The 25942-nt window shown below is 45.0% G+C and overlaps 3 protein-coding genes across 3 annotated transcripts; all 3 read left to right on the top strand.

The window, feature by feature from the left end:
* The first annotated feature begins 6566 nt into the window (after positions 1 to 6566).
* Positions 6567 to 7505, top strand: LOC106732905 (olfactory receptor 5AR1-like). The gene has a single exon (XM_014580289.2). The coding sequence runs from the start codon at positions 6567 to 6569 to the stop codon at positions 7503 to 7505; it is 939 nt and encodes a 312-aa protein (XP_014435775.2).
* An 8438-nt stretch (positions 7506 to 15943) lies between these two features.
* Positions 15944 to 16882, top strand: LOC106732904 (olfactory receptor 5AR1-like). The gene has a single exon (XM_014580288.1). It carries the CDS (start codon positions 15944 to 15946, stop codon positions 16880 to 16882), a length of 939 nt encoding a protein of 312 aa, XP_014435774.1.
* A 6667-nt stretch (positions 16883 to 23549) lies between these two features.
* Positions 23550 to 24485, top strand: LOC142829349 (olfactory receptor-like protein COR4). Its single transcript, XM_075928839.1, has one exon. The coding sequence runs from the start codon at positions 23550 to 23552 to the stop codon at positions 24483 to 24485; it is 936 nt and encodes a 311-aa protein (XP_075784954.1).
* Positions 24486 to 25942: the final 1457 nt, after the last annotated feature.

The raw sequence follows: 25942 nt of genomic DNA, 5'->3' as shown, positions 1-25942 counted from the left end.
ATTTCTTTAACAGAGGACAGATTCAGCGGACGAGAACAAAACCAGTTGAGTTCCATTCCAAGCCAATTGCAATGTCATTTTTCAGCATCCAATGGAAGCATTGTTCAAGGTCATACTGTTATTATCATAAATTTGTATTCCAACAAAATCTGCAAGCCCCGGCAGAGATCAAGACGTAATTAGGCTACTGCCCCAGCCAAATTCAAAGAGGCTTCTGTTTCACATGTGTAAGCATAAAATATATAACATGCTTTGCAATCATGAAGCCCTTGGTATTGGGAAAGAAAAGAAAGACATCAAATCTATCCTCCTGCTCTTTGTATTGAGGCTGGATTCATTATACAGTTGTAAGGTTGAAGCTTGTGATATGACTAAAGCAAAGGGTGTTACTCTACAGTCTATGTACTTTACAGGTAATTGGAGAGATATCCTGGTATCCGTTTGTGCACAAGGGTTAAAAAATGGCCACTTTCATAAGTTAAAGGAACAACAACACAAGGATTAGCAAGGGCAACTTTTCCAAGAGAGGGCACCGAGCGTGTCCCGCATTTGTGCTATTCTGCACTAAATTGAATAACAAGTAACATGGAAAGGGTTAGGTTTCTCTTCCGTATAGATTAAACAGACAGAAAATTTGATATTTATTGATATTTATTGATATAATTGATATTTATACAATATCAGCGTATTCTCTATGGGTATGTCTACACTACCCCGCTAGTTCGAACTAGCGGGGGTAATGTAGTCATCCGCACTTGCAAATGAAGCCCGGGATATGAATTTCCCGGGCTTCATTTGCATGAAGCCGGCCGGCGCCATTTTTAAATGCCGGCTAGTTCGAACCCCGTGCCGCGCGGCTACACACGGCACGGAGTAGCTAGTTCGGATTAGGCTTCTAATCCGAACTAGCTGTATGCCTTGTGGAATGACACTAGCTACTCCGTGCCATGTGTAGCCGTGCGGCACGGGGTTCGAACTAGCCGGCATTTAAAAATGGCACCGGCCGGCTTCATGCAAATGAAGCCCGGGAAATTCAAATCCCGGGCTTCATTTGCAAATGCGGATGACTACATTACCCCTGCTAGTTCGAACTAGTGGGGTAGTGTAGACATACCCTATGAGATCTTCCTCTCTGTTCTGTTGTGTGGTATTTTAGGCTCTGAAGAACAGGGGGGGTAGGAATGGAATGGCTGAGGGGATTGTGAATGATAAATGGATAGGGTCCGGTAGAAATTCATTCACTACAAAAAGGATGTGGACGCTTTGAGTGATAGAGTCCGGTCATTGATTCATGGTGAAGTCAAGGGGCGATTACAAAAATTGAAAAAAAAATTCAGTTCAATCTGAGACCAATCTGAAAATTCCCAAAATATCTGGCAAGTGGAAAACAGACCAAAATTACCTTTCCAGTTGATGGAAACATTTAAAACGAAATTGGAAATGCACCATTTTCTTTCCTTCTTGGGGAATTTTCAATGTAGAAGCAAAGACAATGAAGGGCTCGCATTGACATAACAGATGGGAGTGGAAGAGGCAGTGATGTTGCTTCCCTTGTATCCTTTAATCCAATGGTTAGAGCTCTCTTGTGGGTGTGGCAGACACAGGTCAATTTTTGCTTTATTCTTTGTTGATCTGATAAGGAGAAGCTATTTGAAAATTGGGTCTCCAATCCTGCTGGATAGTGCCCTGGAAAGTAGGCTATGTCTTCTCCTGATCTTTCTGAGCGTGGTCTATGCTAATTCTGCTAGTCAATTTAAGGTACAGTACCTGTAATTTAAAGTCAGCCTAACTTACAGCAGTCACCACGTGAGTTACTACACTGAATTATGCAGCCTTTGAATTCCCAGGTCCTTTCTATAGCTCAGTGTTAATGGACTAAGAAACATGATGCACACAACTCTTTCATTTGGTGATGTTAGTGTCTATATTGAACATTAAAGAGCTGATAAGATGATCTGGTATTTGCTGATACTAATCGTAACGATAGATAGATTCATCCCTCCCAAGCTCCGATGAAATTCTATTTGCTGTAAATAATTGTTTTAAACGACGATTTGTGGTAAAACTTTATTTCTAGTGTACACATTTAATGATGGGAAATTAAATTTATTGGAATAGTCTGAAATAAAAATCCTGCTAGTCTGCTCAATATCTTGTTGCCTCTTCTCATTTCACCTACAGAAGGTAGCATTTTCGAAAAAAGCCGTGAATCCAGGGTACCTATGGAGAAGTAAGAAAATGCAGATCTTACATTCTTTCTGCCTCCTTTTGCCCATCTCTCAATGGCCATAACTCTATTTGTTTGTAGGCCCATCTGTGGCCCTCTCAGAAGAGGTCTGCTATTGAGCCAGGAACTGAGCTCCAAATTACAGAGCACTAGACCACAGGTCAGCCAGTGGTCAGTTTCAGCAATGGCTGAATCGGGGACACCTGGAGCAGAGCAGCTGAGGTGCTGCCAGGTTGGTCCTATAGCACCGCCCCTCAGTGCTGCGGGACCAACCCGGCAGCACCCCAGCTGCTCTGTCCCAGGTGTCCCCAAGAGCAGTTGCGGTGCTGCCGGATCGGTCTCGCAGGGCCAAGAGGCGGTGCTGTGGTACCAACCCGGCAACACCCCAGCTGCTCTGCCGCAGGCATCCCGATTCAGCTGCTGATAAACCTGACCAGCAGCAGCTGAATCGGGGAAGCTGGGGGTAGAGCAGCTGATATGCTGCCAGGTTGGTCTCATAGTGCTGCCCCTTGGGGCTGCGGGACCAAGCCAGCAGCACCCCAGCTGCTCTGCCACAGGCATCCCTGATTCAGCTGCTACTAAAACTGACCAGCAGCAGCTGTATTGGGGATGCCTAGGGCAGAGCCGGACTATTGGAAGGGGGTGCTATGAGGGGTCTGGGGTGGCATCCCCCCACCCCATCCCAGACCCCTCATAGCCCCCTCTTCAGATAGTCCGGAATATCTGATAATCCGGCACCCCCTGGGTTCTAAAGGTGCCGGATTATCGGAAGTTTACTGTACAGTGAACAAAAGATTTTGTATTTTTTCAACATTTCTAGATGCTTTCAGTTAACGATATTGATAACAATAAAACAGAACTTATTCTTTTCAAACAAACCCAATGTTTATTATTTCTAGAAAGAAGGTCAGAGTGAGGGTTATGGAGGGAAGGTTGGATTGGGCCAGGGCCAAGCCCCATAGAGGAGATCCTCGGGAGACTCAGTGGGCTCCTTCAGAAAATCGCTCCCTAACGGCCTCCTGGATGTGAACACCACACTGCATGCGAGCTTGGCTAAGATGAGCATTAAACTGCTCCTTGCTCACATCCAGGTGAAAAATGCAGGGCTACATCAGCCACGGCATCGGGGTAGGAGACACCAGCCATAATGCACACCGGCATGGGCACATCCCCAAGGGCAAGGTCCTGATGCGGGAAAAATGTTCCTCCCTGCAGCCTGCAGTAGAGGTAGGAGTTCCTGAAGATGTGGGCATCATGAGCCCATCCCGACCACCCACCACAAATGTCAGTAAACTGTCCCCAGTTATCGTCCAGGGCCTGGAGCACCATTGAAAAGTAACCCTTCCTATTAATGAATTGGGCTGCTTGTTGGGGCACTGCACAGATTGGGATGTGTGTCCCATCGAGCGCTCCTGCACAGTTCGGGAAGCCAAGGGCAACAAAGCTGGCCACAATGGTGTCCAGGTCTCCCAGATGGACAAGCCTGTTCAGCAGTTCAGAATTGATGGCCCTCACCACCTGCAGAAAGAGACAGATAGACAGACAAAAAATGTTAGTCCTGAGCCCTTGGGAGGAGAACACCCTCAACCTGCTCCCCCAAACACCCTGGGAATCCCCTACTCAACCCACCCCCCCACCCCCAGAGCAGCGCAGGGTGTCTGAAGGAGCTCCCTCCCACTCTCAGTCCATTCCATCCCCCACTCCTCCTTGCCCTTTCCTGACAGTCCCCCTTTTTCACACCCCCAGCAGTGACTGTCCCCCTACAATGACTTACCTCCATCAAGACTGCCTCGACAGTAGACCTGCCCATGCTAAACTGGTGTCCCATGGAGTGGTAGTTGTCGCGCTTTGGGAGCTTCCAGAGGGCAATAGCGACCCTCTTTTTGAGGGGGATGGTGGGGCACGGGTGAGTCTTCTGTCATCGGAGAGCAGGGGCGAGCCAGGCACGCAGCTCCTGGAACATGACCTTTCGTATCTGGAAGTTGCGGAACCACTGCTGGTCACCCCACAACTCCATAATGAGCCAGTCCTACCCATCGGAGCTGGTGTTAAGCCTCCAGAAACACCTTTCCAGAAAGAAGTTTGGAGGCAAGGGCATTGGTACTGCATCTCAAGTGAAGCTTTCATATCTCTGGTCTGCATCCAGATGGGGTAGGAGCATAATGACTGTGTCATGCAGATGCAGCAGAACTTGCATAATGATGGTGTGGGGCCATGGACTGCCCAGGGGCAGTTCTGGCTCCATGGCAAAAACAGGAATTAAAATAAGAAAAAACTCCAAAAAAACCCAAACTGCTGCGGTGTCCCAGGAAGCAAGGCACTCACAGCAAGCACTGAAAAACCTTTGCTGTCCCTGTAAGAGGTAAGCGAGGCAGCTGCAGGAGCAGAGCAATGGCTGTTCAGGGGGATCCCTTTAAGCACGCGTCTCTGCAAAGGGCAGGCAGTAGAACTAGGAAGTAAATGCTGTCCCCATGCCCTGCCAGAAGTTTTTCTGGGTGCCTTCTTGTGTCAACAGAGTTTCCGGCAGTCTGGACGTTCTTTTTTGAAAAAGCGGATCGATTTTTTTATCCAGATAATGTAATCTAGAATCTCTTTCTCGACACAGGCTTTGTCGACAGTATCTGCTTATTGATTAGTCACTTCGAAGTAGCTGTATAACCATCTGGCAATATTAAGCCTGTAACAGAAGTGACATAGTGGGTGTGTCTAGAATACAAGGTTTTTTCGACAAAAGTGGACTATACCTACATTTACACTACCGCCGCATTCTGTCGACAGTAAATTGACAGAACGCGGCAGTTTTGTCGATGGCGGTAAATCCCATTCTACGAGGAATAACGCCTTTTGTTGACAGAGTTCTGTGGACAAATGGCGCTACTGCATCCACACTGGCTTTTTTCCAAAAGAGAGCATCTGCAATCTCTGTCGAAAAAGCGGCTTCCTTTGTCGACAGAACTGGCTGTAGTCTAGATTCGCATTGTTGACAGAGGTTTTTTCGACAGTATCTGTTGACAAAGACTCTGTCGAGAAAAGCCTGTAATCTAGACATACCCAGTGAGATTAATAAACACAACTATCCCTTATTGACTCTTCTCTTGAAGAGCATCCATAATCCTGTTCAACCATGGCCCTGTGAGCTGACACATGCAGCACTGAGCTGTCCATGGTCTTGAAGGCCAGTTCATCCAGCCAGGGCAGTTCTGCAAGAGGAGAAACTGCTCTGTATCTTGGGAAATATAGTTCCAGCCCGTGAGCCATGAAAGAGCATGGTGGGCTGCGATTTCGGAGGGACCCTCCAGTATTTCAAGATTTTGGCTACCATAAACAACCAAACAAATCATCTTTTTGCTGATGAACTCTGCTCGGTTCCAGCCAGAACTAACCTTCTTCTAGGTAACTCTGATAGAAATTGCATCATTTAATGACACAGGAGGAAAGAGTGGGACAATTGATCCCCAGGGTATGAGTGACACTGAGGGTGACTTTGGATAACTAAGCACATTAATGAGGTGTTGTGTCTCTCTGAGCTCAGCTATTCCCAGATGTTTCAGGGAGCATGTCTCATAGATCATAGATCGCAATATAAAACTTCCCAACAGCCCCAACTTGGCACTTCCTGTCGATGGAAAAAGGCCCCCATGTCTCTCTCCTCAGCAGGTATGTGTGAGTGTCCTGCACCACAAGCACAGACACCTTGCTAATAAGCAGGCATTGAATTCAAGACCTCCAGCATTAAAAGATTCAGTCCAGTGCCTACCCCTTGAGATAACTGAATGTCATCTTTGGTTGGAAAAAACAGGCAATTACATAGTCACTGAGGCCACTGCCTCTCATTCTGTATCTGGGTTTCCGTACCGACTAACATAAATGCCATTTTCACATTCCAGAACAATTAATTTGCTATGCTAGCCAGTTTTATCCCAAACCGATATGCTGAGCCACAGAGCTCACCTTGCCTAAGAAGGAAGACAGACTAACATTTGATTTCTCTTATCCCTTCTTGAGCTAAGCAATTATCACTTCTGTCCGACAAAGTTTCACTCTAATTTTCCCACAGCAGAGTTATAAGTCACTGCTTCGTTCTTGGATTAATGAAAAAGTGTTTGTGGTGGTGGGAGGGTTTGACTGATCTGTGTATCCTTCGTTGTGTACAGTGAGTGCATTATTTGGAACATCTGGAATGATGAGCTGGGAACATCTGGCTCGGTGGATTAGTCATTCCCCAGTATGGTACTGGTGCCCATTGAGACACTGTTCTTCATTTTTCTTCAATTTCATTACAGAGAAGGAAAGGTTGTCTGAGACATCTGCCTCCCCACATCACAGTAGCTCAGAAAAGATGGAAGAGGGAAATCACTCGGTGGTGACTGAGTTCATTCTCTCAGGACTGACAGATCGTCCGGAGCTACAGATCCCCCTGTTTGTGTTGTTCCTACTGATTTATGTTACCACCCTGGTAGGGAATGGGGGGATGACCTTGTTAATTACAATTGACCCCCGACTCCATACCCCCATGTATTTTCTCCTCCGGAGTTTGTCTTTCTTTGATCTATGCTGTTCCTCAGTTATTGCCCCTAAGATGCTGCAGAATTTCTTAGCTGAGAGGAAAAGCATTTCTCGAACTGCCTGCATTGTGCAATGGTGTTTCTTTTGCTGGTTTGGAGATATTGAGTGTCTCTTGCTGGCTGTGATGGCGTATGACCGTTATGTGGCCATCTGTAACCCCCTGCTCTATACAGTCACCATGTCCAGGCAGCGGTGTAACCAGCTGGTGGCTGGGGTGTGTGCTGCGGGGTTGGCAGATGCAATGATACACACGTGTTGTACATTCCGGCTGTCATTCTGCCGCTCCAATATCATTAACCATTTCTTCTGTGAACTTCCCCCACTACTGGCACTCTCCTGCTCTGACACCCTCATCAATGAGATTGTGATGTTTGCTTCTATATGCTTCACTCTAGTAATCAGCATTGTGATTATCCTCCTCTCCTATGTCTATATCATCTCCACAATCCTGCGGATCCGCTCTGCCGAGGGCCGGCGTAAAGCCTTCTCCACCTGCACTTGTCACCTGACGGCGGTGATCTTGTTTTATGGCAGCCAACTCTTCATATATTTACGCTCTCCCTCCAGCTCTTCCATGGAAACAGACAAAGTAGCCTCAGTATTTTACACGCTGGTGATCCCCATGTTGAACCCCATCATCTATAGTCTCAGGAACACAGAGGTGAAGGGTGCCCTGAGGAAAGTCATATATAAACCTCTCACCCAGTCATAAGTCTCTTTAACTCAGTACAGATGCATTGTTGAAGAGCAAAAACAGTCGAATTCCATTCCCAGCCCATTGCAGTTTCATTTTGCAGAGCCCAGTGGTAGCAGTGTTCATGATCAGACTGTTATTATTGTGAATTTCTTTGTACTCCAACAAGATCTCCTAGCTCCAACTGAAACCAAGATTTCAGGAGGCTACTGGCCCAGCAAAATGCCAGGATGAACCTATCTCACAAACGTGAGGATCAAATATATATGTAACCTGCTTTGGAAGCATGGAGCCCTTTGTATGGGGAAAGAAAAGAAGAGCATCACATCTGTCCCCCTCCTCTTTGTATTGTTGTTGGTTACATTATACAGTCGGAAGTATGATGTGTGATTTCTTTCTTAAAATCAAATGCAGGTTGTTGTTGGCTCTCTTTTTGCCCAGTCATTGGAATCTCTGGGTTTCCCCAAAAGGTAACTGAGTCAAGTCATCAGGGAAGCAGAACGTGGTTCTCATTCAGTCTTAAATATTGACACTGATGACTTTACAGAGTGTGTAAGAGCAATGCAGCTTTGAAGGCTTTTAGCCCACCAGATTCATCTCCTCCTAATGGAGAACAAGAAGTTACCTGCAGATACAAATTGGATGGTATTTAGCTCCACTTCTCCTTGACTTCTTTACCATCTCTTGGGTACCATTCACTGGCTCCCCCGAAGCAAAAACGGAGGATGAGAAAGATATTACTATGCTACATTAGTCACTTTTCATGTTATGTAATTCAAAAATATTGGAAATCTTCCCAGATCTTTAAGGTGCCTCCATTAAAATATGCAATGTCTAGACTCCTAGCTCTGGTGAAACTTTAAAAGAGAAAGTCAGGAATATATCGAGTGGACTGTATGTACCCACTTTCTAGAAGAGTTCCATGAATGGACATCCCTCTTTGTATCAAGGAAATGAGATGAACTAGCCAATAATGTAATGTGGAGTTAAAGATCATTCTGTGCTTATCTCTTGCAGTGGAATGATCTGAGGAATATATTTAAGTTCCTTGCAGGTAATTCCACTGTGATTGTGATTTATGATTAAACCAAAGGGTGTTTTGCACACACTACTGTTATTCTGCAGTCTAGGTGCTTTATCGGGTAATTGTAGAGATAGCCTTGTATCCTTCCATGTACGAGGGTTACAAAAGTGGCCCTTCTTTTAACTATTAGGAAGGGTAATGTTTCCAAGAGAGGGCACCGAGTGTGTGCGTCATTTGTGCTATTCTACACTGAAGAGAATAAGGAATACTATGGAAAAGGTCAGTGTTCTCTACTGTATAAATTGAACAGAAAGAGAAATCACTATATATTTATACTCAATTAGCAGATTTGCTATGAGATGGTGGTATTTTAGACTCTGAAGAACAGGGGTGGTAGAAATGGAATGGAATGGCTGAGGGGGTTGTGGGTGAGAAATGGATACAGTCCGGCCATTGATTGATGTTTGAGTCAAGAGGCAGTATCAAAAATTGAAAAGGAAATTCAGTTCAATCTGTCTGGGGGGGAGGGGTTGTAGTTGAGTCTGGGAGCCATGAAAGAGAATAGGGGGGTGGTATTTATAAGGCCCCATGAGATTTGCAAGGCTTTGGTTTTCACCTCCCATTAATTTGTCAGTTCTGTTCAGTACCTGGTTCAATTAAAAACTTCAGGATGAAATATATTCCGAACGTCACACGTTGTAACTCTGGTAGAAATTGCATCATTTAGTAACACAGGAGGAAATAGTGAGACAATTTCTCCTCGGGGTATGAGTTACACTGGGGAGAGCTTTGGTTCACTGAATGGATTAATTAGGTGTTTTTCGACTTTGAGCTATGCTATTCCCAGTTGTTTCAGGGAGCACGTCCCATAGATCACAGATGTCAGTAAAAAATTTCGCAAAATCTCCAAATTGGCAATTTCTGTCAATGGGGAAACGCCCCCACGTCTCTCTCTGCTGTCAGCAGGTACGTGCTATTCTCCTGCATCACACTCACACACATACACAGTTGGTGGTGTTTGGCACATACAGGTTTCAAGATCTGCAGCAATAATAAAAATCTCACAGAACCACTAGACCTCAAGGGAAGAGAACAAGCTCTTTGCTTGGAAAAAAAAGTAGGCTACTACATAATAACTGAATTTTGTGTCTTTTATAAAGTGTCTGGTTTTTAATCAGTCCAAAGTAAATTAGATAGTTGGATACATGGACACTTAATTATTACAGCACGCAAGCTTTTCCCCAAAGTGACATACTAAGCCACAGAGCTGCCTTTGTCAAAGAGGATAGAAAAATTTATACTCATTTCCACTCACCCCTTTTTCTGTTGTGTGCTATTTTAGACTCTGAAGAACAGGGATGGAGGGGGGTGGGTAGGAATGGAATGGCTGAGGGGACTGTGAGTGAAAAATGGATAGAGTGCAGCAACTGATCGATGGTGGAGTCAAAGGGTGGTTACAAAAAATCCAAAAAGAAATTCAGTTCAATCTGATACCAATATGACAATTCCCAAAATATTTGGCAAGTGGAAAACATGGACCAAATTTACCTTTTCAGCTGATGGAAACATTTGACATAATTGGAAATGCAACATTTTCTTTCCTTCTTGGGGAATTTTCCATGTAGAAGCAAAGACAATGAAGGGCTCGGATTGACATAACGGATGGGAGTGGAAGAGGCAGTGATGTTGCTGCTTCCTTTGTATCTTTTAGTCCAATGAATAGAGCTCCCGTAGGGGATATGGGAGACACAGGTCAATTCTTGCTTTATTCTCACTTGATCTGATAGGGAGAAACTATTTGAAAATTGGGTCTCCAGTTCTGCTGGATAGTGCCCTGGAAAGTGGGCTATGTCCTCTCCTGAATTTTTCTGAGCATGGTCTATGTTAATGCTGCCAGTCAGTTTAAGGTACACTACCTGTAATTTAAAGTCAGCCTAACTTACAGCAGTATCCACATGAGTTACGACACTGAATTATGCAGCCTTTGAATTCCCAGGCCCTTTCCATAGCTCAGTGTTAAGGGACTAAGAAACGTGATGCTCACAACTCTTTGACTTGCTGATGTTAGCGTCTATATTGAACATTAAAGAGCTGATAAGATGATCTGGTATTTGCTGATACTAACCGTAATGACAGATAGATTCTTCCCTCCCAAGCTCTGATGAAATTCTATTTGCTGTAAATAATTGTTTTAAATGACGATTTGTTGTAGCAACTTTATTTTTAGTGTACGCATTTAATGATTGGAAATTAAACATATGGGAACAGTCTGAAATAAAAATCCTGCCAGTCTGCTCAATATCTTGTTGCCTCTTCTTATTCCAACTACAGGAAGCAGCATTTTCAAAAGAAGCCGTGACTCCAGGGTACCTATGGAGATGTAAGAAAATGTGAATCTCACATTCTTTCTGCCTCCTTTTGCCCCTCTCTCAATGGCCGTAACTCTATTTGTTTGTAGGCCCGTCTGTGGCCCTCTCACAAGAGGTCTGCTATTGAGCCAGGAACTGAGCTCCAAATTTCAGAGCACTAGACCACAGGCATGTCTACATTCCGTTGGCCCTGCTTTTAACCCTTTCCCTGCTGGAGTGACCTAATTCCCCCACCCGCCCATGACCACACAGCCTTCCCTCTGGAGAACACTTATCTTTGACCTTTTTGCCTGGCCTCCAATGAGGTCTCTGTGTTCACCCCTGCAACTGCTGGAATAGTCCCTATTCTGCTCATTGAACTGAGCTACAGAGGCCTTCCAATAACAGTACCACTTACTTTTTCCACCCTCTGTTCTTCAGTGACTGTGTGCCACAGTTTGCCCAGTCCTCTTTCTGTTCCCTTCTGTATTGAAACGCCCCCTCCACCAGTCCTACTGCACACACATGTGACTACATCCTCCACAATATGTAATGGCATTATAAGCATGACTCTTAAACTTGAAGCAGGGACATCGTTTTTTCCTGGGCACAGACATGGAGTGACTTGTATGTTTCTGATACAGAGACTGACTGGTGCTCAGGGAAGCATGACTCTTTCCGCAGGGGCAATCTGCAATCTGCGTAGGCCATGCTCCTATGGGACAGGTGCATTGAACGAGGAAAGGGGTGGGGATACCTGCCAATGTGCCCTGTGAGCTGTCTGCATGGGCAACCACACAGGCGAGATTCAGGATCTGCCCAGCTGATTACCACAGCTCCCACAGCCACCCACAGCTGTCAGTATGTGTTTCTACTTGTGGTGCACATCCCCACATGCCTGGGCAAAATTTATTCTGCACACAGATGGGAAAAAATTAGAGGGAACATTGATGTGGGCCCACCCGCTACTCTGGATTCTGAGCCAGGGATCCTCTTGCGGCTACCTTCTTGGTCCCTCTTTCACTCCTCTAGGCCAATTCCCCGTGACCCTAGCTTCTTCTCGGCCCCTGTAAGAAAGCCAGTGCCTGGCAGGTATCAGGCTGGACCTTTTCCTTCTGCTCCCCTGAGCCTCCTAAGCTCTGCTTTGTCCAAACTTCTTCACCCTTGCTGGTCAGGGTCCAACTGAGCTTGCCGCAGTTCCACAGCCTTTTATACGGCCTAGCTTGGCCCTGATTGGCTGAGAATTCCCTTCATCCTGATTGGCTATGTTTGTGCAGGCTCCAGCTTGCTTCCTTTTAACTCTTTCCCTACTAGAATGGGGCAGCTATTCCACTACACAACCGCTCCCTTAACAACACTCAAGGGGGTGCAGTTCCTATTGCCTCAACTTTTCCCTCTGCCGGGCCCATAGAGAATCTCTTTCCCTTTGCAGGCTCCCCATTTAACTAAACTGCTCTCACTTTCCTGCTTTGCTTTGGTGCAAGCAAAGCCTTCCATGGGGTTTAATTTTTACCTCAGGGTGAATGTACATTCCCACCCAGCAGCCAGCCAGGAACACTTTCTCCCTCCCTTAGGTCATGCTGTTACATACAAAGTCATATGTGGGGTCTGCAGATCAACAGGCCCGGGATGGAAGTTTCCATCCTAACAGTAGACAATATTGGAGTCTGCCAAAGCAACCAGGAGCTAGACTTTATCAGCTTTAACCCATGCCTAGAGCTGGGAAACTACTAAGTGGTAAACAAGTTTGACCTCTGTTCCCAGCCCCGTGGGAATGTTGAGAGTGGCATTGGACCAGATCGCGGACACTCGGGAAACAACTGGGCTGTGTCTAGACTGGCCACTTTTTCCAGAAAAGCAGGTGCTTTTCCGGAAAAACTTGCCAGCTCTCTACACTGGCCACTTGAATTTCCGCAAAAGCACTGACGATCTCATGTAAGATTGTCAGTGTTTGTGCAGAAATACTATGCTGCTCCTATTCGGGCAAAAGTCTTTTTCCGAAAAACTTTTGTGCAAAAGGGCAAGTGTAAACAGCAGAGATTTGTTTTACGCAAAAAAGCCCTGATCACCATTTTCATGATCGGGGCTTTTTTGCGGAAAAGTGCATCTAGATTGGCCACGGACGCTTTGCCGCAAAAAGTACTTTTGCGGAAAAGCATCCTGCCAATCTAGACGCACTTTTCCAAAAATGATTTTAACGGAAAACTTTTCCATTAAAAGCATTTCCGGAAAGTCATGCTAGTCTAGACGTAGCCTTGCTGTCCCTCTAGGAGGTAAGCAAGGCAGCTACAGGAGCAGAGCAATGGTCCCTTTAAGCACGCATCTCGGCAAAGGGCAGGGAGTAGCACCAGGAAGTAAATGCTGTCCCCGTGCCCTGCAAGAAGCATTTCTGGGTGCCTTCTTATTTCAACAGTGTGTCCGGCAGTCTGGATGGTTTTTTTCGATAAAGCAGATCAATTTTTTTATCTTGATAATGTAATCTAGATGCTCTTTCTCAACAGAGGCTTTGTCGACAGTATCTGCTTATTGATCAGTCACTTTGCAGTAGCTGTATAACCATCTGGCAGTATTAAGCCTGTAATAATAGTGACATATTGGGTGTGTCTAGTAGGGGTGTGTCTAGACTACAGGGTTTTGTCGACAAAAGTCCACTTTTGTCGACAAAACTATACCTGCGTCCACACTACCTCTGAGTTCTGTCGACATAGCGTCGACAGAACTCAGCAGTTTTGTCGACGCTGGTAAACCTCATTTTATGAGGCATAACGCCTTCTGTCGACAGAGTTCTGTCAACAGAAGGTGTTATTGCATGTAAACTGTCCTTTGCGTCTACACTACCATGTCGACAAAGCAGCTTGCTTTGTTGACAGAACTGAACGTAGTGTAGACGCTTTTCGTTGACAGAAGTTTTGTCGACAGTATCTGTCGACAAAACTTCTGTCGACAAAAGCCTGTAGTCTAGACATACCCTAGAATACAGGGTTTTGTCAACAAAAGTGGACTTTTGTCGACAAAACTATACCTGCGTCTACACTACTGCCGCGTTCTGTCAACAGTCAATGTGGCACTTTTCTTGACGGCAGTAAACCTCGTTGACAAAAGACGCTATTGCATCCACACTGCGCTTTTTTTCAAAAGAGAGCATCTACACTCTCTGTCGAAAAAGCAGCTTGCTTTGTCGACAGAACTGGCTATAGTCTAGATTAGACACTCTTTGTCAACAGAGGCTTTGTCGACAGTATCTGTTGACAAAGCCTCTGTCGAGAAAAGCCTCTAGTCTAGATGTATCCGGTGAGATTCATAAACACAACTATCCCTAATTGACTCTTGTCTTGAAGCAAATCCATAATCCTGTATGACCATGCCCCTGTGAGCTGACACATGGCAGCATTGATCTGTCCATGGTCCTGAAGATCAGTTCATCCAGCCAAAGGTTTGATGGAGCTACACTTACTTACACCAGCGAGGAATAGGAAAGTGGGCTTTCTTTCTTTCTTTCTTTCTTTCTTTCTTTCTTTCTTTCTTTCTTTCTTTCTTTCTTTCTTTCTTTCTTTCTTTCTTTCTTTCTTTCTTTCTTTCTTTCTTTCTTTCTTTCTTATACCAATTCCCCTCCTTTACAACCTGTGATTGTGGGTTTGTAGTGAAGTTCCAGGCTGTTCTGCAAGGGAAGAGACCACCCTGTATCTTGGGGAATATAGTTCCAACTTGGGAGCCACCAAATAGCATGGTGGGCTGGGGTTTCTGAGAGACCCTCTGGTATTTCAAGATTTAGGAGATTGGTGCGGAGAAGCACATAAATCGGATGGAAACTTCTCTTAGAGAAGAATCCATTGATGGAGATTCTTTCTTTCTTTCAAATACCAATTCCCCTCTTCTGCAAACTCTGATTTTGGGTCCATGGTAAAGTTCCACAGCAGTTCTAAAAGAGGAGAGACCACTCTGTATCTTGGGGAATATAGTTCTAGCATGTGAGCCACGGAACAGCATGATGGGCTACGGTTTCTGAGGGACCCACCAGTATTTCAAGATTTTGATTTCCACAAACAATCAAACAAATCATCTTTTTCCTGATCAACTCTGTTCGGTCCCAGCCAGAACTAACCTTCTTCTAGGTAACTCTGATAGAAATTGCATCATTTAATGACACAGGAGGAAAGAGTGGGACAATTAATCCCCAGGCTATGAGTTACACTGAGGTTGGCTTTGGTTAACTAAGCACATTAATGAGGTGTTGTGTCTCTCTGAACCCAGCTATTCCCAGTTGTTTCAGGGAGCATGTCTCATAGATCATAGATTTCAATATAAAACTTCCCAACTGCTCCAACTTGGCACTTCCTGTCGATGGAAAAAGGCCCCCACATCGCTCTCCTCAGCAGGTATGTGTGAGTGTCCTGCAGCACATGTACCCACATACAGAAACCATGGAAATAAGCAGGCATTGAAGTCAAGACCACCAGCATTAAAAGGTTCAGTCCAGTGCCTACCCCTTGAGATAACTGAATGTCATCTTTGGTTGGAAAAAATAGGCAATTATGTAGTCACTGAGGCCACTGCCTCTCATTCTGTATCTGGGTTTCTGTACCGACTAACATAAATGCCATTTTCACATTCCAGAATGATTAATTAGCTCAGCTAGTCAGATATGTCCCAAACCGATATGCTGAGCCACAGAGCTCACCTTGCCTAAAGAGGGAAAACAGACTGACATTTGATTTCTCTTACCCCTTCTTGAGCTAAGCAAATATCGCTTCTGTCTGAGAGGGTTTCCCCCTGATTCTCCCACAGCAGAGTTATGAGCCACTGCTTGCTACTTGGATTAATGAACAAGTGTTTGCAGGACGGAGGGGGCGGGTTGACTGATCTGTGTATTCTTCATTGTGTACAGTGAGCACATTGTATGGAACATCTGGAATGATGAGCTGGGAACATCTGGCTCTGTGGATTAGTCATTCCCCAATATGGTACTGGTGCCCATTGAGAAACTGATCTTCATTTTTCTTCAGTTTCATTACAGAGAAGGAAAGGTTGTCTGAGACATCTGTCTCCCCACATCACAGTAGCTACCTGATCCCGGCTCAGAAAAGATGGAAGAGGGAAATCACTCGGTGGTGACTGAGTTCATTCTCTCAGGACTGACAGATCGCCCGGAGCTGCAGGTCCCCCTGTTTGTGTTGTTCCTACTGATTTATGTTATCACCCTGGTAGGGAATGGGGGGATGGCCTTGTTAATTACAATTGACACCCGACTCCACACCCCCATGTACTTTCTCCTCCGGAGTTTGTCTTTCTTTGATCTCTGCTGTTCCTCAGTTATTGCCCCTAAGATGCTGCAGATTTTCTTAGCTGAACGGAAAAGCATTTCTCGAACTGCCTGCATTGTGCAATTGTATTTCTTTAGCTGGTTTGCAGATATTGAGTGTCTCTTGCTGGCTGTGATGGCGTACGACCGTTATGTGGCCATCTGTAACCCCCTGTTCTATACAGTCGCCATGTCCAGGCAGCAGTGTAACCAGCTGGTGGCTGGGGTGTGTGCTGCGGGGTTGGCAGATGCAATGATACACACGTGTTGTACATTTCGGCTGTCATTCTGCTGCTCCAATATCATCAACCATTTCTTCTGTGAACTTCCCCCACTACTGGCACTCTCCTGTTCTGACACCCTCATCAATGAGATTGTGCTGATTGCTTCTATATGTTTCACTCTAGTAATCAGCATTGTGATTATCCTCCTCTCCTATGTCTATATCATCTCCACAATCCTGAGGATCCGCTCTGCCGAGGGCCGGCGCAAGGCCTTCTCCACCTGCACTTGTCACCTGACGGCGGTGATCTTGTTTTATGGCAGCCAACTCTTCATATATTTACGCCCCCCCTCCAGCAATTCCATGGAAACAGACAAAGTAGCCTCAGTATTTTACACGCTGGTGATCCCCATGTTAAACCCCATCATCTATAGTCTTAGGAACACAGAGGTGAAGGATGCTCTTAGAAAAGCCATATATAAACCTCTCACCCAGTCATAAATCTCTTTAACTCAATACTAATGCAGTGGTGAAGAGCAAAGACAGTTGAATTCCATTCCCAGCCTGTTGCAATTTCATTTTGCAGAGCCCAGTGGTAGCAGTGTTCATGATCAGATTGTTATTATTGTGAATTTGTTTGTACTCCAACAAGGTCTCCTAGCTCCAACTGAAACCAAGACTTCATGAGGCTACTGCTCCAGCAAAATGCCAGGATGAACCTATTTCACAAGCGTTAGCATCAAATATATAAGTAACATGCTTTACAAAAATAGAGCTCTTGGTATTTGGAAAGAAAAGAAGAGCATCACATCTGTCCCCTTCATCTTTGTATTGTGGTTTCTTTCATTATATGGTTGGACGTATGACATGCGTGATTTCTTTTTTTAAAAACAAAGTAAGGTTGTTGTTGGCTCTCTTTTTGCCCAGTTATTGGAGTCTCTGGGTTTCCCGAGAAGGTACCTGAGTCAAGTCGTTGGGGAAACAGAACCTGGTTCTCATTCTATCTTAAATATTGACACTGATGACTTTACTGAGTGTGTAAGAGCAATGCAGCTTTGATGGCTTTTAGCCCACCAGATTCATCTCCTTCTAGTGGAGAGCAAAAGTTACTTACAGATACAAATTGGATGGTATTTAGCTCCACTTCTCCTTGACTTCTTTACCATCTCTGAACATCTGTCTCACTGCCCAGCTCTGCCACTGCCTTGCCACGTGCCTCGTTGCCCGGCTACCCCACTGCTTCTTGCAGCCACCAGCAGCTTGTGTGCATGTGCCGACATAGCCTGTCTTGGGGAGGCGCTGCCACTGTGGCAGATGCGGCAGGCGTGCTTTGCCACTGCCTTTTGACAACTCCCCCCTCCCACCAGCTGGCAGCTCCTGTGCACGCGGCCTGGGTCAAAGCCACGCGGCTCGGTGCTCGGCTCAGCGCTGCAGCTGGAGCCCCAGCAATGAGGCAGGCAGGTGGCTCGGGAAGTGGCTCAAGGCACTGTGGGATACATGCAAAGGAGCCACAGGCTGAATGTGGTTGTAGGGTAAATTGAGGCAGCCCATGGTATCTTGCTGAGAACTGACAAACTCAAATCTGAAAGGATCAGACTAAGCCTGAGAAACATACAGTACAACGGTTACTGTGACCCTGGTTTCCCTGGCAACCACATTCCAAAAGGGCCTTACTTTGATAAGGCCGGTACCAAACAACCGCGCGGGATTTTTTTTCATTATCTGATTTGTTCCTAGAAAATAAGCTTGAATCCCAAAGATCGTGCCAAGGCAATACCACCCCCACAGGAGATGCATTATATTTCCAGCCAGCAAAATGACCATCAACATGCCTTTGTTTATGTTGGCTTATTTAGCTTGTTAGGAACAACGACCTGTATTAGTGATAACATGTTAATCGGCGATGGGCAGAGATACTGTGTAACTGTCGTAGACCATTGGCTTCTGTGCATATCTCACTTCCGCTGCTAGACCTATCAAATCACTTCTCCTCCATTCATCTGCTACCTATATAATCTAATGTATGTTTTGGTTAAATTAGTGCTCATCGGGTTAACCCCTGATGAGTACTCTACCAGCTGTGTGAATCAATAAATCCTCTGTTTGTTTTCACCTGCACCCAGTGTGTCCAAGAAATTAAAACCTTACACTGGTCCACGGGTTGTGTGTTGAGTAGCTCTGCTTTAGATCGTACCCAGAATAGCATGGTGGGCCAATCCTTTAGAATCTAAAATCTGAGGGTATGTCTAGACTCCATGGCTCAGTTGACGGAGCCATGTAAAGTAGTTTACTTATTTATTTATTTAAATAATCCCCGCTTCATTAAAATAAAAATGGCCGCTGTGCTGTGCTGACGATCAGCTGTTCTGGCAGAGCTGATGGCTGGAATTTATGGGGTGGCACTGGTTGATTCAATGATAATCATCTGCTTTTTATTCCAGCTATCATTCTGCAGCTCCAATGTTATCAAACATTTCTTCTGTGAAAGCCCCACTCTGCTGGCGCTCTCCTGCTCTGACACACTCTGATTGTGTTGTTTGCCTCCACGTACTACATTATTATGATCAGCGTTGCGACCATCCTCCTCTCCTATGTCTGTATCATCTCGACCATCCTGCAGATCCACTCTGCCGAGAGCTGGCACAAAACCTTCTCCATCTGCACTTGTCACTTGTCAGCGGTGGCCATGTTCTATGGCAGCAAACTCTTCATGTATTTACGTCCTGCCTCCAACTATTCCCTGGACACCAACAAAATAGCCTCCGTGTTCTACTCGCTGGTGATCCCCTTGTTGCATCCCCTCATTGATAGCCTGAGGAACAGGGAGGTTAAAGATGCCCTGCGAAAAGCAATATATAAGCCTGCCACTTCTTCATAAATATCTTTAATTCAGTACAGATTCCGCGGAGAAGAACAAAAACAGTTGAATTCCATTCCCAGCCAATTGCAATGTCATTTTGCAGCATCCAATGGTAGTATTGTTCATGATCATATTTTTATTATCATAAATTTGTATTCCAACAGGGTCTGCACATGCCAGCAGTGATCAAGACTTCATTAGGATACTGGCCCAACTAAATTCAAGGAGGCTCCTGTTTTACATGCATGAGCATAAAATATGCTTTGCAATCATGAAGCCCTAGGTGTTGGGAAAGAAAAGGATATCAAATCTATCCCTCTCTTCTTTGTATTGAGGCTGGATTCATTATACAGTTGTAAGGTTGAAGTGTATGATATAACTAAAGCAAAGGGTGTTTCGCAGAGCCTCCTGTTACTCTGCAGTCTATGTCCTTTAGGGGTCATTGTAGAGATATCCTGGTATCCGTTCATCCACGAGGGTTTGAAAAGTAGCCCCCTCTTTTACGTTAAAGGAACAAGAACACAAGTATTAGCAAGGGTAATGTTTCCAAGAGAGGGCACCGAGAGTGTGCCTCATTTGTGCTATTCCACACTGAATTGAATAAGAAGTAATATGGAAAGGGTTAGGTTTCTCTACCATATAGATTAAACAGAAAGAAAAATCACTAAATATTTATACACCATCATCAGCGTCTCTATGAGATATTCCTCTCTGTTCTGTTGAATGGTATTTTAGATTTTGAAGAACAAGGGTGGTAGGAATGGAATGGCTGAGGGGATTGTGAGTGATAAATGGATAGAGTCCGGCCATTGATTGATGGTGGAGTGAAGAGGTGGTTACAAATTTGAAAAAGAAATTCAGTTCTATCTGATTCCAATCTGACAATTCCCAAAATATTTGGCAAGTGGAAAATGGAACATTTTCTTTCCTTGGGAATTTTCAATGTAGAAGCAAAGACAATGAAGTGCCCAAACTGACCAAATGGATGGGAATGGAAGAGGCAGTGATGTTGCTGCTTCCCTTGTATCCTTTAGTCCAATGAGTAGAGCTCTCCTGTGAGTGTGGCAGACACAGGTCAATTCTTGCTTAATTCTCACTTTATCTCATAGGGAGAAGTTATTTGAAAATTGGGTCTCCAATATTGCTGGATAGTGTCTTGGCATGTGTGCTATGACCTCTCCTGAATCTTTCTGAGGATTGGTCTATGCTAATGCGGGAAGTCAATTTAAAGTACACTATTTTAAAGTCAGCATAACTTACAGCAGTATACACATAATGGTATGTTGAAGGGAAAGTTACAATACTGAATTATGCAGCCTTTCAATTCCTAGGCCCTTTCTATACCTTGGTGTTAATGGACTAAGAAACATGATGCTCACAACTCTTAGACTTTGTGATTTTAGCCTCTATGGTGAACCTTAAAGACCTGATAAGATGCTCCAGCATTTGCGGATACTAACAGTAACTGCAGATAGATTGTCCCTCCCATACTCCCATGAAATTCTATTTGATGTAAATAATTTTTTTAAATGACGATTGTAGTGGCATCTTTATTTTTACTGTCCACTCTTCATGATGGGCAATTAAACATATGGGAATAGTCTGAAATAAAAATCCTGCCAGTCTGCTCAATATCTTGTTGCCTCTTCTCATTCCAACCCTCCAGGCCTCCTGCTCTAACCTAATGCACCCACCTGACTCAGAGCCAGGCTCCCTCCAGTCCTCCCACTCCAACCCAATTCCCACACCCTCCACTAGCACCAGGTATCCCCAGATCCCCTGCTCAAATCCAATGTCCTCATTCCCCCAGAGCCATGCACACCCAGCCTCCCTGCTCTAACTCAATGCCCCTCCCCTCCCACAGAGCTGGGGATATAAATTTGGCAAGCTAGAGGTTTACGCCCTGGGTCTCACAGGAGCCACATGCTTTTCCCTCCGTGTGCTGGGGCCCATGCGCATCACTGTTGTGAATGGTCCAGGTGCGCAGCTCCAAATGTTCCATTGAAGGCATGTGCCCCCGCCTTCTCCTGCATCCCCTTTGCCTTTTAAAAAACCCATCAAGATGGCGATTTAACATGTGAAAACAAGGACATGTCCAGGAAAAAACGGATGTATGGTAACCCTACTCAAGCTGCAGCACAGATTCTCCCACCCTGGCCTCACCTCCTCGGCTCGCTGGCCAGCTCTGTCACTGCCTCTTGCCAGCCCCCGCAGCTTCTACACACGCGCCAACATGGCCTGGCTCGGGGAGGTGCTGCCACTGTGGCAGATGCGGTGTGAAAATCAAGTTGGTTCAGTGAGACCCCCAACCCTCAGCTTCCCCTCTCCCTACTTCCCCTTACTTCCCCCTTCCAGCTCCCTCCTCCCAGGTTTCCCCTTTCCCTCTCTTCTCCACTCTCTTCTCCCCCAGTTTTGTTAAATAAAGAGTTTGTGTTCATGAAAATATATTTATTTTATTTGACATCAGGAAGGAGGGTTAGGGAGGGGTAAGTGGAAGGACATGAGGGAAGAATGAGGCACAAGCCCCCAGTGGGGCAGACCATGGAGGCTCTTAGTGCTCCTCAGGGTGGAAGATCTCTCGCAGGGCCTCCTGGATACTGACAGCCCCCAATGGACCTCCCGGATGGCAGCCTGCAGAAAGTGCAGCCAGGCTCACAGCAACGCATCCACAAGAAGTACCAGAGTGCCATGGGGCAGCTCTGGCTTCATGTTGCAGAGTGCTGTGGTGTCCCGAGTGAGAGCAACCAGAGCACACAGAGACAAAATGCTTTCTGTCCCTCATCAAGGTAGGCAAGCAAGCAGGGAAACCTAAGAACCAGCTGTCCGGGGGAGGGGGGTCCCCTTTAAGAATAGGCCTCAAATAGCCTCAGGCAGCAGCCATACAAAGTAACTCTTCATCTGATGCGCTGCTGGACCTGGTTCCAACCGGCCTTAAATGTGATTCAGCATCCACTCAGTGTGGATGCACTATTTTGAAATAGCAAAACGCTATTTCGAAATGCATTTTCTGTGTAGACGCATTATTTCAAAATAACTTTTTTTGAATTAACTATTTCAAAATAAGATTTTGAAATAATGGTGTAGTGTAGACAAACCCAAACTCTCCTCCTCCCCGAGCAGTGGCTATGAAACTCTGGTGATATCTATGGGCAGATCAGCTAGAGCACAGACCAACCTCTATAGTGTGTGTGTGGGTTCTGGTTGAGTCTGGGAGCCATGAAAGACAATGGTGGGGTGGAGTATCTGCAGGGCTGCATGAGATTTGGAAGACTTTGGTTTCCATCTTCCATTTGTTGATCAGCTCTGCTCAGTACCTGGTTCAACTAAAAACTTCAGGATGAAATATACCCCGAACTTCATACACTGTAACGCTGGTAGAAATTGCGTCATTTAGTAACACAGGAGGAAAGAGTGAGACAATTACTCCTCAGGGTACGAGTTACACTGAGGAGGACTTTAGGTCACCGAATGGATTAATTAGGTGTTATTCCACTCTGAGTTCAACTATTCCCAGTTGTTTCAGGGAGCATGTCCCATGGATCACAGATCTGGGTATAAAAGTTTCCAAAAGTTCCAAACAGGCAGTTTCTGTCAGTGGGGAAACATCCCCATGTCTCTCTCTGCTGTTAGAAGGTATGTGCTATTCTCCTGCATCACAGTCACACACAGACGGACTTGATTGGTGTTTGGCAGGTACGGTTTCAAGATCTCCAGCACTAAAAAAAAAAAATTATTGCAACTGCTCTCCCATGAAGGAACAGAACAAGTTCTTTGCTTGAAAAAGATAGGCTACTGAATAATCCCTGAATTTAGTGTCTTTCATAATGTGTCTGGATTTTCATTCAGATAGATAGTCAGATGCATGGAAACTTAATTTTTACAGCACACAAGCTTTTCCTGAAAGCGACATACAGAGCTGCTCTTGCCAAAGAGAAATAGAAAGATTTATAATCTTTTACTCTCATCCCATCTTGAGCTAAGTTATAATCTTGTCACACTGGGATGGTGGTTGACTGTAGACTCACAAGACAGTCTTTGCTGCTTAAATTAGTAACCATTGGGGATGTTTAATCTGCATGTCCTCGTATGTGTACAGTGAAATTGATTAAACAAATGGAATTACCAGTTGTGAACATCTGGCTCTGTGGACAAAGTCTTTCCCTGAGATTGTAATTGAGTCCAATAAGAAACCGATCCTCATTTTTGTTTGCTTCCTTCATTACAGCAAAGGGTTAGTTTTCCTGAGTCACTGTCCCCACTACTGGCTGGGCCACATCCCTGTAGCTGCCTCATCTCGGCTCAGAGGAGATGGAAGGGGGAAATCACTCATGGGTGTCTGAGTTCATTCTCTCTGGACTGACGGATCGTCTGGAATTGCAGGTCCCTCTCTTTATTTTGTTCCTTCTGATTTATATTATCACCCTGGTGGGGAATGGGGGAATGATTTTGTTAATCATCATTGACCCCCGACTTCACACCCCGATGTATTTTTTCCTCCAGAATTTGTCTTTCTGTGATATCTGTTGTTCATCAGTAATTGCCCCTAAGATGCTGCAAAATTTCTTATCTGAGAAGAAAAGCATTTCCTACACTGGCTGTCATATACAATTGTACTTCTGTATAATTTTTCAAGATACTGAGTGTCTCTTGCTGGCTGTGATGGCGTATGATCGTTATGTGGCCATTTCTAACCCACTGCGCTATACGCTCACTATGTCGAGACAGCGTTGTAACCAGCTGATGGCTGGAGTCTATGGGGTGGCATTGGCTGATTCAACAATAATCATCTGCTTTTCACTCCAGCTGTTATTCTGCAGCTCCAACATTATCAAACATTTCTTCTGTGACACGCCCCCACTGCTGGCGCTCTCCTGCTCTGACACCCGCATCAATGAGATTGTGCTATTTGCCTCCGTATGCTACACTACAGTGTTCAGCGTTGTGACCATCCTTCTCTCCTATGTCTTTATCATCTCCAGCATCCTGCAGATCCGCTCTGCCGAGGGCCGGTATAAAGCCTTCTCTACCTGTACTTGTCACTTGATGGCGGTGGTCATGTTCCATGGCAGCCAACTCTTCATGTATTTACGTCCTACCTCCAGCTATTCCATGGACACCGACAAAATAGCCTCAGTTTTCTACACGGTTGTAGTCCCCTTGTTGAATCCCATCATCTACAGCCTGAGGAACAGGGAGGTGAAGGGCGCCTTGCAGAAAGCAATATATAAACCTGTTACTCATTGATAAATCTCTTTGGGTATGTCTACACTACCCCACTAGTTCGAACTAGCGGGGTAATGTATGCATACCTCACTTGCTAATGAAGCCCGGGATTTGAATTTCCCGGGCTTCATTAGCATAAGCGGGGAGCCGCCATTTTTAAATCCCCGCTGCTTCGAACCCCGTGTAGCGCGGCTACACGGGGCTCGAACTAGGTAGTTCGGACTAGGTTCCTATTCCGAACTACCGTTACTCCTCAAATCCCGGGCTTGATTAGCAAGTGCGGTATGCATACATTACCCTCCTAGTTCGAACTAGGAGGGTAGTGTAGACATACCCTTTTTTTCAGTACAGATTCAGTGGTGGTAGGCAAAAATAGTTGAATTCCATTCCCAGTCTACTGCAATGTCATTTTGCAGCATCCAATGATAGCATTGTTCATGATCAAATTGTTATTATCATAAATATGTATTCCAACAAGGTCTGCAAACCCCAGCAAATATCAAGTCTTTATTAGGCTATTCAAGGAGGCTCCTGTTTCACATGCATGAGCATAAAATAGATAATGTGTTGTGCAATCATGAAGCCCTTGGTATTGGGAAAGAAAAGAAGGACATCAAATCTATCCCCCTCTTCTTTGTACTGAGCCTGGTCTCCTTATGCTAATGCTGCCAATCAATCTAAGGTACACTAGTGTAAAGTCAAGATAACTTAATCTGATTTACAGGAGTGTCCACATGATGCTATGTTGACAGGAGAGTTATGAAACTAAATTATGGAGTCTATGAATTCCCAGGCCCTTTCTATAATTTGGTGTTAAGAGACTAAGAAACGTGATGCTCACAACTCCTAGACATGGAGATTTTTAGCTTCTATAGTAAACAGTAAAAGAGCTGATAAGTTGCTCCAGTATTTGCTGATACTAAAAGTAGCGGCAAAGAGATTCTTCCCTCCCAAGCTCCCATGGAATTCTATTCACTGTAAAGAATTCTTTTTAATTACTACGTGTGGTAGCAACTTTATTTATACTATCTATATTTAATGATGGGAAATTAAAAATATGGGAGTGATCTGAATTTAAAAAAAAATCCTCCCAGTCTGCTCATTGCTTAGTTGCCTCTTCTCTTTCCCAATAGAGGAGGAAGCATTTTCAAAAGAATCTATGATTTCAGGGAGCCAATGGAGAAGCAAAAAAAAATGTGGATCTTATATTCTTTCTGCCTCCCTTTGGCCATCTCTCAATGGGAGTAACTCTACTTGTTTGGAGGCTCTTTTGTGACTCTCATCAATGTTGTGTTTCTGAGCACCTCAAAATCATTATTGTGTTTATTGACACAACTTCCATGTTAGGTAGCACTGTCGTATCTCCCTTTCACAAATGAGGAGCTGGAGCACAGAGAATGTAAATTCTTGCTTCAAGGTCACACGAGAGGGCTGTTATTGATCCAGGAACTGAGTTCCAAATTACAGAGTGCTAGACC

The sequence above is a fragment of the Pelodiscus sinensis genome, chromosome 4 (genome assembly GCF_049634645.1).
Source record: "Pelodiscus sinensis isolate JC-2024 chromosome 4, ASM4963464v1, whole genome shotgun sequence".
Classification (NCBI taxonomy): domain Eukaryota; kingdom Metazoa; phylum Chordata; order Testudines; family Trionychidae; genus Pelodiscus; species Pelodiscus sinensis.
The sequence above is the reverse complement of the archived record's forward strand: the minus strand, read 5'-3'. Positions and strand labels throughout refer to the sequence as shown.